Below are 18,252 nucleotides of genomic sequence, written 5' to 3' on the forward strand. Positions count from 1 at the left end.
CTCTTTTTTTTCCCCCCGTCTCTCTCTCTCTCTCTCTCTCTCTCTCTCTCTCTCTCTCTCTCTCTCTCTCTCTCTCTCTCTCTCTTTCTCTATAGGTGTTGGCTTTAGAAAGACAGGTCTTTGACTTCCTTGGTTACCAGTGGGCCCCCATCCTCTCCAACTTCTTCCACATCATCATCGTCATCCTCGGCCTCTTTGGCACCATCCAGTACCGACCGCGCTACATTATAGCGGTGAGCGCACACCGTTAAATCCCATTTGACTTGCAGTTCACCTGAAACTCTGTACAGTCTGTCACATAATCCTATTCCTCACAGTTTTCCAGTAAGCAGTGTCCCATCACTTCACATTAGTCCCCTGGCTGTGCGTGTACTGTATCTCGGACATGTTGTTGCCTTTCCTTTCTTAATTGCAAACTGGGCTGCGCTCTTTTGTGCATTGTGACACCCTTAAATCACTCTAATCCCTTGGTAATTAGGGCTAATTAAAGGGGGGTGGGATTTTGGGAGGAGGGTGGGCTAAGAAGCTCATCAGATTTATACTCGACTTCCAAGTTTCTGGACAGAGAAGGTCACTCTGTGAAGCACATTGCAAAACATGTGCTGTCTGTTGTTCACTACTTTATTAGAGAGCGCCACAATGAAGCTTCATGAAATGTGCTTTTATGCACTTTAGTTTTTATCTGACACCATAACGTTCGTATGAGGCATTAAAATCCTATTTTGAGCAGCATTAGTGGAGGCACAGATGGTGATGTTAATGACAGGAAAAGATCGGGGGGAGCGAGAAAGACATATAGAGGAAGAGAGTAAATAAAGAGAGACGGGGGAGATGAAGGGGGATAAACAGAAGGCGCACAGGATAAGATGAAGAAACCCAGGAAGCGAGAACTGAAGGGAGGAGAGGACGCAGGGAAAGTTGGAGCTATTGTTTCATGTCAAGTGGAAAATGGGAGAGCGCAAGCTCAGAGGTTTCATGATTCAACGTGCATGTTTTTACAGAGGTGCTATTGTGCCCTTTGCTTTTCCACTGACATTTTAAACTCCCCAAGTCATTGTAAGTTAGAGGATTTCACAACCTTCACTGATGAGTACCACTTAGTCTCACGCTGGGTCTGTCAACAGTTGGCTGTCTCACTCTACAATTTTATAAATGGCTGAGTCAAGAACTTCATTCAGACTCAGCAGTTTAAAAACCTGCAGCTCCCTCGGGGCGCAAAAAGACTCGCTGAACTGACTGGCATCTTTAAAAACAAAAATTAGGTCTTGCATACATATGTGTGTGAGGTGTTTGAATATGTATAGAGTATGTGGCTGTGGAGGGACACTGGCCTCTGCCTTTACTTTGTTTAGGATCTTATTCATTTAGCCGGCCATTTATTCAGTACTCCGTTCAGTTCGGTTCATCCTGTTTGTCATGAGCTAATCTGTATGTGTGTTTTCGCTCCAGTACACAGTATGGGCCGCACTCTGGGTAGCCTGGAACGTCTTCATCATCTGTTTCTATCTGGATGTAGGAGGCCTGTCCAAGGTGAGACATTCAAAATTCCAACCTGCTGTTATCTTTGAATCTCGAGTCATTTATCTGTCAGTGGCTCCATCTGTGCCGTGATGAATGTTCTTTTCTTTCTAAGGTAATGGTTTGCAGGCTAATGGAGGTGTGAAGCCTGAATTACAGTATCTTCCTTTGTCCAAGAGCTGCACCAGCTACATTATGGGTGTCTTTAGGTCAGACTGTCCTCCAAAAAAAAACGACGCATCAATCTCATCGTGCAAGCAGCTTATTACTACGAACAGCTACATCTTAAAGCTAAGCGACCTCTAGCTGTTGTTTAGACAGCGACAATCTGGTGCACCAGACGACTGAAGCAGTTCAGATGACGCCTAAATAATGCGAGTTTTCCTTATTGGGAAGAATCGGATTTGGAGGATGGTTCCATACAACAGCAGACTTTGGTAAAAGAGACTCGTGTTAACTTTCTGTTTATAACCACAAGTCAGGGACAGTTTTTTTTAACATTGCATTTATCGTCGCCATGGTAATGACATTATTTTAAGGAACTTTAAGTCACGACACAGTACAAGTCATTATTTGAACCCAAATTACTAGCTTCCCCGAACTTATTGTTTTTTGTGCCTGAACAGTAAACGGTGGCACTGACTTAGGAAACACTTATTTTGGTTGTATTTTAGAGTTGGAACAAAAGACTTATACGGTCGTATCGGTTGGACGACTTGTTGCTTTAAATGCATCGAGAAGATATGTTGAACTGTAGGTACGCAAACATTATTTTCTACAGTTTCTACCTGCTATCGGTTGAGCAAACTAAATTAACTACCTACTAACAAACTTAAAAAATGACTGATGATTTGAACACAGCTTTCATTTTGCTCCTGGCATTGGGCTGTCATATAAATGCAGCAACGTGAAAAAAAGTATTTTGTCTGCACACAGCATTGCATCATCTATATATGCAGTGCTTTTTGTTATACTCGCCATTTTTCGGATGAATACATGAATAACCTGGTAGGTTAGAAACATCGCCTTTTTTAAAGTCTATTAAAAGCTGGAATCCAATGTGTGGAAACTTGACAGCTGCTTTTCCCCTGTTTTGAATCTGGTGTCGATAGGTTTGATAAGGCAAGATGGAGGAGGTTAAAGAGGGCTAAGGCTCAGGTTATGCTCGGCAGTTTATCTGAACATGTTGGAAGGCACTTGTGTTGTTCTCAACAGACACACTGAAATAAGAAATGGAAAAACTCATACAGCCGGTGAGGTGTGATATTCACTGACGTGTGGGAATAATGGTCATTACTTTCAGAGAGTCTCATATTTGTAGAGTTGAACCTGTTTGTACAAATCAAAAGTGCCTGAAGATTTAAAGAAAATACTCCGAGAGACTACCAGCTTTGGCTTGCTTTCTTTCCTCCACACACTTGAGCAAAGTTGTTGTTAAACATCAGAGTTTCTTACTGGTGGATGGTTGCTAACCCCCCGTTTACAATGTCAGAAAAATGTTGGTGGAGGAGATTTCTGATGTTCTTCAACCTTCTGAGAGAATATCAACACCTTCAGTAACATCTGAAATGTTTTTTTCACCATCAAAGCCATCTTATCTATAGTTACTGCTCACAGAGAATAAGAGAGTGAGTCCAATTCACTGCAGAACAGGGACAGGTGAGGACAAAGATGGTTCTCTGGAAAGAAAACACATTAGTCTTGTCTCTGGAAGGAAAAAAGCCTTAAGTCAGAGTTGAATTTTTCCTTAAATTATTCAACTAAATTCTGACCTTGTTGTTTTTTTGTTATTGCACCAGGCTGTACCAATAAGAATCCCTGTTGTAAAATATGAAACCATAATTGAGGTTTCTTGAGCTTTATCAGCACTGAACATATACATGTATTCTAGCTATAATTAGATGTGATGCTTTGCCACCAGGTGCGTTCTGCCTGCATCAAGCCTGAAGGCCTTGGTGTGCATAACAAGTGCAGCCAAAGTAAACCCAATTACTTGGAGTCTACAGCATAATTAATGTGTGACATAACCAACACTGAAATACAAATCATTCCTTAAGCTTCAGGAATCTGTGCAGTATACACCCATCAGTGCAACATCAGTGGTTTGTTTCTGCTGACCTGTGGGGGACAGCTGCCTCTCTGCTGAGTTTCAACTGGAAGCTTAAAACTTAATAGGTAAATAATCTGGAACAATCCCCCTCCCAAAGCACTCTGCATTGCACACACATACATAATTTTAATTCACTGTGGCTCCCCTGTGGTTCCTCAGTGCAGATCAGACTTAGGCAAGTGTTTGTGTTGTCACCTCTCAACAACCTGCAAATATATCCACCATCCTTACTCCTACCAGCCGTTTTCACCCTGTTCACTGCTCCTTTCATGTTTCTTAAACTGTGTCTTGCTTTTTCCATTTTAATTTGTACATCTTTCCTCTCGGTTCCTCTCCTCTCCTCTCCTCTCCTCTCCTCTCCTCTCCATTGATGGCTATCTTGGCCAATTGCCTGCCTGACCATTGAGAATAATGAATTCATGTAGGCAACGCTCATCAGACAGCTGCTCTGACAGCCAAAATGAGTTTCAGAAACACCTTCCTAGGCCCTGGTGATTTTGTCATTGTGTGATAGTCCTTGGCTTCATCAAGTGTGTCTCGCACTGCATATGTCTACGTGTGTCCACTTTGAGTGTGTCGTTGTATGTTCCTGCATGGTTCCTGCTAGAATAATGAGGCTTGTAGGGGCCAGCTGCTTGGGGCTGAGGCTGGGCATTAAACCGACAGATGGAGCCAGCCTGGGCTCCCAGCTCTGCATATGGTGGCCAGGAGGAGAGCTGGCTAATGGAGCACACGTGTGCGTGCGCGCGCGCACACACACACACACACACACACACACACACACACACACACGACCAAACTTGACACGCAGCTTTCCGAGAGGACCCCAACACATTTTATCATAAAACAGAGTCAGCTAATTCTGTCTGGCCTGCCTTGACCCATGTTGACAGGACTGTACCGGAGGGTGTGTTTGTGTGTGTTTGCGTGTGCGCGCGCGTGTGCGTGGTTGCCAGGCCCTCAAAGTGAGGGGCCAGGTTGTCAGAGAGTTATATGCCACATGCTCTGTCACCTCCTATTGATCCCTCATCCCCTCCCCCACAGTGCAAGACAGACCGACAGACAGACCCCCACTACTCTGCACACACCTCTGTTTTAAACAGTCCCTGGTCTTTTTATTCATTCTCTGTCACACTCTGCACACAGTGACAGCAGACAGAGAGACTTTGGGTATGTCCACACTAAGCTGTCTGAATTTTAAAAAGTTTTAGTTTACACTTTTTTTTTCAATAGGGTTTTCCCGAATACGTTAAAAACTGATTCTAATAAATCATTTAAAAATGTTTTAATCAAAAATATTTTTGCCTGTTTTTTTTTTTTTTTATCAAAAATTGTTCAAATTTAAACTCACATTGACATGATATAGATTTAGAAGACTTAAAGTAGCTCTAATGAATTATGACAAAATGCCTGCACTGCGTCTACTTCTATGATCATTTCATTTGATTGCTAATATAGCTGATTATAAAATACGGTTGTCATTTATGTTTAATTAGTAAATTTACATGTAAACTGTAAAATGTTGATCTGAAGGAACATCTCGGTGTAAAAACGCAAAGGTTTCCCTGTTTTGTTGAGCAGGTAGGTAACATTTGTGACCCATGATCAACTCAAGTTTCAGACTCGATGTCTTTGGGTTCAACTAAATTGTAAGTTTACTCATACTAAAACACAACTAAAGGTTCATAAAAAGTTAAAATAAACCGAAAGTTTTGTTGTAGCCAAGAAGAAGAGATTTGGCTTTTTCATTTTGTCTTGAGGTTTCAAAACTTTTCAAAAACAACCTGAAATGAATGACATGGACTTACAAGTTTTCAGATTCATTGACCTTAGTGTGGATGTAGTCTAAAACAGACTCCAGCTTAAGTCTCTCTCTCCGTCACTCATACACACTCACACTGTCTCTGCGGACTTTGAGATGATATAAGAACAACATGAGCGCAGTGTTTCCAGCTCCTGAATCAATACACAACCACTATGCTCGCACACCTCCGTGAAATTTAAGTAAATATGACTCATCAGAGCCAGAAAAGCCTGCACCATCCACTTAGGTTTCCCCATTGTGATCACATAAATATAATTTCTTATCAGTGTATTTCAGAAACAATAAATCACGGGGAAAAAGATTCTAATCATTTGATGTTTAGTTTTATAGACCGCCTTGTGTCTCTAGTGATTCCATGAGTAGGATTGCTTCTAAATATGTATTGACTTTTGTTAGAGAAAATAGTTAGAGTAGTATCAGCAGACTAACCTTGAATCTATGATATAGAGGGATTGATTTGTGCTTTGGGGTGCATGGGAGCATAATAATAACACTCCTTGACAGTGAGTTGCCAAAAGCCTCTTCAGTATTGACTGCTGACCTGCTGCAGTCGTGAGTGCGGCTGCAGCTTTGGATAAAGACGGTTTTCCAAGCCCGCTGGATCAATCAATGGCATCTGTCAAGTCATTAGTCTTTGCAGTCCTACCTATTCACCTTCAGCTGCCCTTGTTTTTGTGACTGTGAGAAAATGACACCAAGAAAATAAGAGCGAGAGGGTGATGATAAACAATGAGAGAGAGAGAGAGACAGAGAGAGAGAGACAGAGACAGAGAGACAGAGAGACAGAGACAGAGTATTTACTTTGATATTGTTCATGACTCCTGTTTCCTGACTTCTCGACTGACGGCACAGATCTGCGGTTGAAAGTTGTTATAGTGTTATTATGTATGCGTGTTGTTGATGTGTCCATGTATGTGCGAGTGGGGGTTGATAGCAATCAGAGATGTTTCCTGACAGCATTTGGCTCTGTTAATAATGCATGTCTTGTCACTGAGGGGCAGATGCAGGGTTAGATTGCTGCTTTGAGGTATTGATTGGCGTGAGTGTCTGTACGTCTGTATGTGTGGGCTCATATGGCTGTGTGCAAATTGAACATCGCCAAGAGTTAACTGTATAAATTACTGGCCCTAAAAGTTGCAGATACTGTGGTACAGGTTAAGAAGTTTTCAAACTTTACTCAGAAACGTCAAGTCTGGTGGTTTAGTCTCATGCATGTCATATCATTCTGTGTTGTCAGTCTTCTGTGATGATATTAAAGAGTTGGTTCTCACAACTTTTGAATGTTATTGAATTTATTTGCCCTGATTTTGATATATTTGTCTCTTGAGATTTGTGCTTTCAGCCCGAAACGATGGCGGTAAATGAAGTTTCAGTTTCAGAGCCTGCAGCAGTGAAAAAACAAATTGGAAAATGTCAACTGCAACATCACATCGGGATTATTTATCCACTGAAAGTAGCTCCAAAGAAAATTGTTGACTGTGACGTCTGTAAATAATCCTGAAAAACACACATTGTTTCTGGAAACGCATATTACTGATTTCAATGAAAAATAATTTTTCAATGCTTTAAGCACCACAAACAGAAAATAAGTGCACCTCAGTTGTATTGGGATGGTGGCGGAAAAAATGTTATAAATTTTTTTTATTAATTTTTTTTTTTTTATGTCTAATGACTAGACAGGAAGTTTGGTCCACCACTTTAATCGACTGAATCGACTCAGCTGATTTACCATGAAATTGTTCACATACATTCATGATCCCAGAGGATGAATCCTCATGACCATAATGAGCCCTTGACTTTTCTCTAGTGCCACCGTGAAGTTGACATTTAAGGTTTTTAGTAAAACATCTTAATTAAGTTATGTAATGGATTATCATGGTTTAGACATTCTCCATTTGAATAAAATTTTGTTTTGTAGCCATCATCAGGTCAAAATGTCAGTGTGTCCATTACTTTGATTTATGACGGCAAAATTAATTCCCCATTGACCTCAGATGAACTTCATGGTTATTATTACTTTGTATAATATTAGCTTGTGAGCACACTAAAGGAAGATGGTGATTATAGTAAGCGTTGTACCTGAATAGCAAAAGTGTAAGTTATTTGGAGAAACATGCTGGCATTACCATTTAACATTAATGAGCATTTAGTTTGGGTAAATCTTTGCTGTAAACGCTTTGTCTTGTTTGAACCAACAAAGCAAAGGAGCACAGCCATAAAAACATCCAACATCTGCTGTCAGTTTCCAGAGTCATGCTCCCTACCTCTTGAACAAGCCGTCTTGTGATCCTGCCTTGGTTTCCATATGAAGAATATATGAATGTACCTCATAAGTATAGAGTCCAAGTAAAGCTGCTCATGTTTTTCTTTTTCCTTCTTCTTTCAGGACAGTGATCTGCTGACATTTAACATCTCTGCCCATCACTCCTGGTGGAGCGAACACGGGCCCGGCTGTGTAAGGAGAGAGATGCCACAGGCTCCCGGGATCCGCACCACGGAGAGCCACTCCTACATCACTGTCATGGGCTGCCTCATGGACTACCAGTACATTGAGGTCATGCACAGCGGCACGCAGATTCTTGTTGCTGTGAGTACAAGTGAACAATCCCTCCATAAGAGCATCACTGACATACTCGCATGAAGATACTGACATGACTGTACATGCCACAGGACCACGTCACATATACATGATGGAAAGAAAGGTGATGTTTGTAGTTCCACTGTGGCGTGTTATTTTGTCTAACGCGGCCTCCCTTCCTCTGCCCCACTTGTTGAATGAAAAATTGATCTGTTGTTTTGTCTGGCTGGGGCTCAGACCTGCCAGCTGCTAACAGGTTACTCAAACACTGGAAGGACAGCTATTGTCTCCTTTATGCAGCTCGGTATCAATACACCAAAAACTCACATCCTGCCAGCATGCACATTTGCACACACCCGTGTATGACCGACGAACCTCATCCTGGATGGGTGCCAGGACTCTCTCAGTTGCCAGCACAGTGGGTACTTTGGTTCAGACATGCACAATGACACAAATTTACTCACAGTAACGTTCACTTACTCTTTGACTCCACTGCCACACCCACACCTATTTTTCACAGTCATTGTCACTTTAGCACATGTGGAGTAGTTAATGGTGGCAGTAGGTGACGGAGAGAAAGACGAGGGCGAATATGCAGCTTCATCGGCCTTAAACTGTCGGTTTAGAAGTCGTGTTGGTTTTCATTCTTGCCATCTAATCTTGGAATAATTTACATCTGAGAAAGCACTGTGAATGCAGTTAACTACACGGTAGATTCAAAATCAGCAGAGGGACCCAGTGTTGTGAAGCACTGGAACGTAGCACTCATCCCCGTGGAGAAATGTAATAAAATGGCTGACCTCACTTTACAGCTCCGGCATGCTCACTGAACCTCGTTAGCCTTTGCACTATAGGCAGTGAATTGGTTTATTCCTCGTCACGCTTCAACTTCTGCTCCACCGTGTGAGATGGCAACACCCCTCTGCCATCATTTTTACCCAGTGTTGTCCAACCAGGCATCCAACTACAACTTCATGGGAGCAGCTCCCTGGAGGAGCTGGGAAATTGGTACTGAAATCCCCATATCACAAGTGACATCATTTTTCTGGTATCTTCACTGCCTCTCAGGCTGAAACCAGGGCACCGCTTAGGAAAATGGAATCCTTTGAGACATCCACTCTTGTTTTGGTTAGTCCTTTTCCTCTCCAGTGAACGAGACTGCCCAAACATTATAATAGAGGTTAATGGGTGAATAAAAAGAAAGGAAGAAAGTGGGGTATCCCTTTGTCTTTGTTCAAAGGGTTTCAAGGTCGCAGTGAGAGGCCATTAAATATTTAGTTAGGGCTCCAAGGAGTATGTTTCATTAAGATGAAAAATGTGGATCCATTGGCCAGTAATGGAGGCATCACTGTCATCTATCTGCTTGGATTTGGTAGAGAGTCCGTCCTGTTTGGATGCTTATTGCTGCTGCAGGCAACATTCAGCCAAAAAGTAACTTCACAATTTATAGAATGAGCTTAAAGTGGAGGCAACCGTTTTTAAACTGGGATAATGTATTATTCATTTACCACTGAAGGGAATATTTTGCTCCAGCTTAACCCCTCTATTCTTTGTTGCCTTAACTGAATTCGCATATTGCTGTTGAAAGGCTTTGGTATTTTTCTTTTTCTTTTCTTTTTTTACTGCTGTCATAATAATGACTAATTATCCCATCCGTGTAGTCAGCAGAAAATCCACTCCTGACATTGTTCTTTCTGCCATCTCTTGCTCCTGTGCACCGACTTCACTGTTAAATAAAACAGTCCTGTCTAAGAGAACATCGCCGGTGAGATGGAGGGGAGTTAGGAAGAAAGGTATGAAAAGTGGGTGCAAGATGTGATATTCAGGTTACATCTGTAGACATAACTCTTACACTGTAAAGGGGAGTAGTGAAGGATGTGAAAGATGTAAAGGAGATGTCAGAGCTGCTCAGCTTCTCACAAAACAGCCAAAGACAGTGCTCTCTCTCTCTCTCTCACGCATACACACGCACACACAGATATCATATCATTTAACGTAGGTTATTGCTGCCATGGGCAATGCTTTTTTTTCTATTACATCTCTGTTCCCTGGAAACCTACGTTGGGTGGAGGTTGATAACGGCAGCCTACGTCATTCACTCGTTCCATTGCTCATTTCCTCCATTTTCATGTTTTTCGCCCCGATTGCAATCTCTCAGCACAGTCTGTCTTCCTGTCTCCATTTCCTGCCCAGATCTCACACTGTTTGACCTTCACGTCTATCAAAATTCCCACAAACTTAAATAACAACGCTTTTTCTTTTCTCCCTCACTGTCACTTTTGCTCCTTCTCTGGAGCTTCGACAGCTCTGTTTATATCACATTATTGCCTGCGTTAAACTGCAGCTTGTTTAACACCAGGGGCCGAGGTAATGTGGGGGATGTAAAAAAAAAAAAAAAAACGCCCCTGGTTGATTAGAGGGGTACCGTCAGCAGGCCTGGCATGGGCAGACCTCTGTGACTACAGCTCAGGGGTTCGCGTGCCTACAGGGTCGTTGTATGTTTTGTGGTTGTTGATGTTCATTTAGTTCAGCAGCATGAAAGCAGCATGAAAACAGCATGACCACCTCGCCCATCCCCTCATCCATCCAGGAGGTCAGGATTATCGCTTTAGTGAGTCCATTAGTCCATATTCGGTTTTCAAACTCGCGTGCTGAACAGCCATCACTACTGGACATGAATACATTTTTTTTTTCTATTTCTATATGTGCTGCACGGGGAGCTGCCTGGGGGATCTTTGATGTGCTTCTATTTGGAGTCCGGTAATTTGTCCAGAATCAGTAAATCGCAATGCATTGTCTCGTAGTATAACAATAGCATAAAGCACCTCCGCAATATGTCAGCATTGACACCGCATTGTAACGGCGCTGTAAATTTTACAGCCTCTGCTTCAAAGGATTATAAAGATCCCAGGATTAAAAGACTTATGATGCAGCAGTGAGCAGTTTTTAGGGCTGTTGGCTGCTGCCAAAAAACGGGGAGGAGAAGAGAAAGACCTCACGACCAGCGGAGAGAATTAGTCTCCAGTGGGCCACTGAATATTGTGTCAGGCTACTCGCAGTACATCATAAAAACATGACTGCCTGCCATTATTCTTCAAAGGCCGTCTTGGCCAAGAGCTTTAATTGTTAATCTGTTTTGCAGGGAAATGGATTTTGCTCGGATGAATTTTACTATAATATTCAGTCTTTTCAAACTTCTGAGGAAAAAAGCAGAAAGAGGAGGACTTGGAATTGAAGATCAGGCTACTTTAAAAGAACAAACCTTCTTTAGTGCCGGGCTTGCTTCTCTTTTTGCTGCCGTTATTTACCCTCTTGTATTGCCTTGAGTCCATTATTTCTTTGCCCCCTTTTTTTTTCTCCCTCTTACTCGCTCAGACTTCATGTGAGCTCTTCAGTGTGGGGCTGCATGTGAAGAACAAGCTGTGTTTCCTCATCCAGCTTTTGGGCAGCCTCTTGTGTTTGTTTGACATCAAGCATGCTGTCGTGTGCATTTACTCGATGTGGAAGGTGCAAATCAGCACCACAGACACTTAATGGCCCCCATGCGGTCGTATGCAAGCCGCGTAGCTGTGGGCATTTCTGCTCGCATGTGGATGGCGGGGGGATGGTAGACGAGAACAGGTGGATGTGGTCCCCGCAGCCCCCCATCTCATCATGGCTTGTCATTAGACGTGCAGCTGCCTACACACAAACACGCACATCTCATTTTATGCCGAGAAGCTTGCAACTTATTGTCAGACAGAGAGTCCTGTGTAATTAACCTGCAGGATATCTGCGCCACGCCTCTCTATCTGTCCCTCCCTCCTCCTCTCAGCCATGTGATATATTTTACCTACAAAATCCTTTCATTATAGTGCAATCAGTGAGTTTTCCCCTGACCCCGAAGCCCAATCAATAGTGTGTTAATTAGCTCGTAGATCGAATCAGATATCCGTCACGACACACACATGCAGGCCAGTCGGCTGATGTAGTCGTCAGAATCTCTGAATGTATACGAATTCTGAAAACAGACGGATATGAGGCTAAAACTATTATCCGAGGCTGCAACTAATGATTACTGTCATTACAAGTTAATGTTAGTTAATTGTTTTAATTAATTTGTTAATCTCCAGTAATTTCCATTAGCAGTTAAAATGATTAAAAATATATATGTTAGATCTCATCACGTGAAACAGAAAGAACAGAAACAGAAAGTCAGAGTTGTTGGGGACTTTTAGCCATCTTTGTGACACACAACGATTGAGAGAATGATTTGAGGATGGCGAGTCCATCACTTTGTTCCAGACTAAAATATGTCAACGGCAACAGACACGTACGGTTTTTCTGTAGCGCCACCAGCCGATCAAAATGTTCATTTGCAATATGAAATATCTCAACTTCCACCAGATGGATTGTCACAAGATTTTGTACAGACGAAGCCACAGCACTTTTGAGTATCCCCTTACTTTTCCTCTAGTGCCACCATGAAGTTAAAGTTTGTGATTATACAATGTCTCGATAACTATTGCATGGATTGCTATGTAATATGTTACACACATGAATGTTCCCATCGGGATAAATTGTAATAACTTAGGTGATTTCCTGATATTTTATTGAGCTGCAAAATTAACTCGGAAAATGTGTATGACAGTTTGACCAAACACCGTCAGCCTCAGCTGTACTTTAGTGCTAATTAGCAAATTCTGGAATACCAGCATGATAAACTTAGATGTGTGCAGCACTATGTGTAGGGTCACCGAGCTACCAGCATGAATGCAGCTGTCAAAATATTAGTTTTAATGATTTTTTTTTTTTTTTTATTCATTGTAATGAGGTTTATCCAAATGATTAATTGTGTCCCTCATTTGTCATAGTTGTCTTGAATTTAGCAGGGCAAACCCTGCAGTAGTTCCATGCTCAGTGGGCTGATCTTTCTGAGCGCATGTGCACTGTCAAAAGTGGTTATGTGTCTTTCTGGACAGACACATTTAGTATACACCTGACCTTCATTAGCCTATGCAAATACAAGTAACCTTTTTCCTTCTAGCTCAGCAGCTGGTAGTCTTCTCACTCACACACACATGAATGCCAGACTCTTTTAAGTTCTTCTTGGCCTCATTATCTGAGAGAAGAAACGCAAATGAAGCTAAACCATCACAAACACCTACTTTAGTTTCCTCTGCAGCATAGTAAATAGTAAGTTAAGGCCCACTGGATGACAGCTCTGCTCTTTGTTTTTTTTGTTTTTCTGCATCCAGCTCTAAAGTTTTTGTGTCCACTTTTTTTCTTCTGTCAGTTATCAGTAGTGAAGATCACTGTTCAATGCCCAACAGCTTAGGAGACAGAGGAGAGAATACAAAGAGTTATACAGAAAACAGGAAGCACTGAGAGTGTGGGAGAAAGATAACAGAGGAGATTTGCAGATTGCAGTGTGACAGTAACATGAAAACCCGCATGTAGAAAGTGACTAACATAAAGAAAAAAAAGTGCACGGGAAAAAAAAGCAAATGACTGGCAGTCGAATGAGGTGACTTCAGTGTGGCACGTCCTCGCAGACAGACAGAGATCGAGCCGCAGAGGACATGCGGGGGCTTTATGAGCTTAATTAATGATATTAATTTCTAATATGATCCCTGAACTCTAAAGTGACGGGGACATCAGTGAGGGAAGCTGAGGGGTGTGTGTGTGTGTGTGTGTGCGCGCGTGTCTGTGAGAAAGAGAGAGAGGCATTTTATTAGCTTCACTTAGGGACACTTAATATGCAGCAATATATAAGGGGAATTGTCACTTGTTATTGAGGACACTGACCTATATTGGCTGCCGCCTCCAGCAAAAAGACGCCCAAGTGCTCACTTTTCTGATCCTATTAGCACACTGTACATCAAACTAAATGTATGGAAGACATATAAATGAGGACTAGAAGACAAAGTGGTTTAAGGTCAGCGCCACATTCAGTGTCAGAACTTTCTTGCTGTCAGCAGTTCTGGGTTGAGGAATGAGGGCTGGATTTCCTATAAGGCTGAGCATTGACAGGCACACTTTTCAGGCCCTTGCTGATGGTCAGTAAAGTTGTTCTTTACCCTACTTAAATTTTTCACCCCTTCAAACTTTGCAACTATTTGTTGTCTGTGTGTCAGTACTTGCCAACTGCTTTTGTGAAAAAGGTCCCATGGCGGTGGATTAAGTAATACAACCCTGAGAGGAGAGATTTATCACATACCAAAACACCGCTCAGCATTTTATGATACTATAAGACTTTACTATACTATAGATTTTACAGCATGCAAGCAGTTATTTCATCCTCTGTCTTGACGATCAAAAGGTAACAGGAGAACCACCCTGTTCACATTACAATGTAATCCACCAGCAAACTGCTTTTGCATATATTGGATTGGCCAAAGCTTTGTCAGATAATTTCATTTCGGCAAACACTGAACCAGGTCCAACTTTGTTGACGCTTGAAAGGAGGGAGTGGTGTTTGTCATGTTCCTTTAGTTTGGAATGTTGTTCATTTGCACCAATTACAGTGTTTTCCACCTCCATGTTCAAAGAACCAAAGGTGAGAAGATCTTTTGGAAGATCTCTCTCCTATTGACTTCCAGACAAATACGATGACATTTAAACTGAAGCTTTTATAGCTGCTTGTGGTGCTCCAACAATTTCTGTAGTCACTTTATGAAGGGAAATCAAAAAGTCCAGATATTGCTCCTGATGCGGTGACCTTCCTTTGTGAGTATTCCAGGTTACGTTGTCTGATCAACATCAACACCTGAGTTACAGATGTTTTTGTGACCGCCAATATGTGCACATTTGCAATTTTACCATGGACCTAAAACTTAAGCACATACATTTTTGGGGAACAGAAAGAAGTTTCAAGGAGTTAAATCTAGCGAGCAGGGGTGGTGGGGAGCCACGAATGTGTTGTTGAGGGCAAGAAACTTGTGTTTTGAATGAAGCGTGAGCTGGGATGTTGTCATGTTGGAGGAACCAAAGTGCCTTTGTGTCACACTTAAAAAATGTTGTGCCGAATGACACCTCGGAACGTTACAGCAGAATTCAGTGTTGACAGACAAATTCACAGTGTACAAGCCTTTTCTTTTGGTCCTGAACAGAGGCGTTCTGCCTCTCTCGTAACATGCATGTCACTCGAAACACGTCGCCCGGCTCATTGCTTCATTGCTGAAGATTTTCTGAAACATTTCAAGGGTCTTCGTGGCCGATTTCCAGAGTTTGACACAAAACCTGATGTGCACTCTCTCTGCACAAGCGTTAGGTCTCGTGTGCTGATGTTGAACAATCAATGCAACTTCAAAAATGTAGTTTCGAAAGTTATTTCTCCACCCTTCGCCATGCACATCACAGTGCCCCATTTGCATTCAACACCAGCAGTATGATGGGAACGTTCTGATTTCCCCTCATATGTTGACTTTTACTTTAATTTGAGACTCACTGTTGACATGTTGGCTGTGCTATGTTTGACTCGGCCACACAGTGCACAGAAATCAGAGTCCTTCATGAGAATTAAACAAACGTGCGCTCATGCATAGATATTAACTCGTACGATTGCACACTTTTATGGGAAAAACACACGCATAGACACAACACAGTTGAAAAACAGGGTGTGCCCCTGCTATTAACACCATCTTGTGTTTGACATCGGCTTTATACATATGCTAATTCACCTCCATTTCACCGCCACAATAATGGATGGGGTGAGACCAGCAATTAGTGACTGAAGATAAAAAATTAAAAAAAAATCCAGCGAGAGAGGAGCAGAAAGAAGAGTTGTCTATCTTATCTAGCCCCCACAGAGAGAGAACCATTCCTTTTTTTTTTACTAGACACCTGCGTTTCATTCATAAATAAAACATTTAATTGACGTCTGGATAAACATCAGTGAAGGCCAAATTTATTGTACCCTTGAAAAATCCAATAAAGCCAAATGATGGAGATGAAAGACCAGCAACACATGTTATCTTTGTTCCATCTATAATTACAGAGGCTAAGCTAAGTTATAGGTTGAATGAATGCTACAAAAATAGCCATCATCACACACACTCATTACCCCCTTGGGTTCTGTGTTTGTGAACCCGGTGTGCGAGGAAGGCAGCCTGCCCGACACTGTTTTAATTGGCATGGCAGCGTGCCAAATGATGGATGGATGGATGGCTGAGTGGAGAGACTCACTGTGTCTGTCTGTGAGTCGATGACAGCCATCTGCCAGTACCACCGGCTATTCTCAGTGCTGCGTGTTAGCGCACACGCGTGTCCTCCTGCAGTCACTCGTGTGCTCGCTCTGTTGTGTTCGTACATACAAGCAACTCCTGTCTGTACACTGCAGAACCCATGGCAACTCCAAAAGCATTATACTACGGTGAAGCTCAATAGGGAAGGCAAGTTTATTTATTCAGACGCAAGGCAATTTAAAGTGCTCTACAGAGGAATATAAATATATTTTTAACAAAGAATTACATTAAAAGGATAATAAAAAAAATAAAAAAAAGCAGTTCAAAGTGCTTTGATGAAATATATTAAGAATAAAATATCAGGAAAAAAAATTCAAATTGCACACAAACACACAGACAGTGTCGATCATATTTGGCCTTTACAGAGCAACATTAATATTTGGAGTTCTATCTTGTATCTTTGTTTTTGATCTTGATCAATCCCTAAAGTAAAAACAGTGTCTGGATGTAATGGTCAGGAAAATGTTCCGGCTGTATGTCCAAATCCGATTTTCTTCACATATCTAATCAGAATCTGATCTTCCTTATTGACTGTCCGCGTGATATATTGAAAGTGATTAGATTTGTATGTACGAGGGACATTTCTCATGTTCGGTCTTTCCCACATTGGTAGTGCCTGGAAGTAGAAGAAACGGACATAAATGAATCAAACTAAATTCTGATGAAGTTGGCTCACTTATTGGCAATGTAGAGCCACGACACAGATTTTAAGAAAATAATGAGACGACGTCAGAGACGGAGGACACTGGCCTGCCCCGCTGTCATTCCTGGAATCACTGTCAACAGATGAGTGTGGGCCAGACAGACAGGCTGAACATAGCCCAAAGGTTCCTCTGTGATCACCAGCTAGTCACTACGGCTATGTTCAGGCTGTCAAATCAAAATCAGATTCATGTGCAAGTCTGATTGCGGTTCGATCATATGCAGCAAATCAGAATATCCCAAAATCACAGAGAGATCCAAACTTTACAAATCTGTGGTAGAAATATGATTACATTTTTGCAAATGTGTTCAGGTCTGACTGCTTGGATTGGATTTCAGGTGGTGTTTTTTCTTACATTGGTGACTTTGGACGCCATGTAAAAATTACTTGCACATCACATATAAAGGAAACATGCAAGTCACTGTCGCAGAAGCTGATCTGTCTTGACCACACGCCTCTAGCCATTGACAGCTGCATGAAATATAACAGAGCAGGCAACTCTCCTCTGTCTCTGAAGCTGTCCCATTAGCCTATTTTTGTAAAAACCTGTGCAGTGCAAATAAGAATGCTCACTTCATGACCCTCCATTTTGGCTCATTTATGTCAATTACTTCTATATCCAGCCACAATGTCATTACTATAGCAACCAGTGTGGACAAGACTGAAGAGTACTGCCTCGTAGTGACACGGATCAGATCTAATCACTTGCCGTATATTGTGTGGACAGTCAATCAGGAAGATCCGATTCCGACACAAAATGCAAAAACATACAGTGCGGTGGGTTTTTAGAGGCTGTTTGCTCAGAACAGCTGCCTCCGTCTGCAGAAAAAAGACGCTGTGTGAGCGAACCAAAACCGTAAAGTTCCAGGCTGGAAAACCAAAATAGTGAGGTGACAGATGCTGTAAAGCTTTTTAGAGCTGAGGGGGACTGCCAGCTCTCTCATGGTTCATCACAACGAGAGACCCCTTTCACATTATATACATTTTGATCAACTATCATTACAACAAGCCTGCATCTAAGAACTTTTTTTTTTATTATTATTCTGTAGGTTAATGATTGTTTACTCAGTTTGAAGGTAGTCAAGAAATATCCATTATAACTCAATGTGACGTCTTCATGCTGCTCATTTATCCTGATTAACAGTCCGAAACCGTCCCAAAAAATTGTACAAAACAGAAAGAGGGAGAAAAACCTCAAATTTGAGAAGCCGCAACCTGTATTTTTGTTTGACTTTTGCTTGATAAATGCCTTTAAATGATTACTTGATTTATTAAACTCGTTGGGCGTTAATT

At 41.8% G+C, this 18,252-nt stretch overlaps 1 protein-coding gene across 3 annotated transcripts in view; it reads left to right on the forward strand.

Annotated features, from left to right (window-relative positions):
• The window catches only part of nkain4 (sodium/potassium transporting ATPase interacting 4), a 46,529-nt gene that overhangs the window by 16,867 nt on the left and 11,410 nt on the right, over window positions 1-18,252 (forward strand). For all 3 annotated transcript variants that reach the window (XM_069141150.1, XM_069141151.1, XM_069141152.1), the window contains exons 2-4: window positions 96-233; window positions 1,450-1,530; window positions 7,840-8,040. In XM_069141150.1, the coding sequence (XP_068997251.1) occupies window positions 96-233; window positions 1,450-1,530; window positions 7,840-8,040 (420 nt within the window). The remainder of the gene's footprint in view (window positions 1-95; window positions 234-1,449; window positions 1,531-7,839; window positions 8,041-18,252) is intronic.

This window comes from Embiotoca jacksoni, unplaced genomic scaffold (assembly GCF_022577435.1).
Source record: "Embiotoca jacksoni isolate LCO1_2020_lvr unplaced genomic scaffold, fEmbJac1.0.p SCAF_9, whole genome shotgun sequence".
Classification (NCBI taxonomy): Eukaryota; Metazoa; Chordata; class Actinopteri; family Embiotocidae; genus Embiotoca; species Embiotoca jacksoni.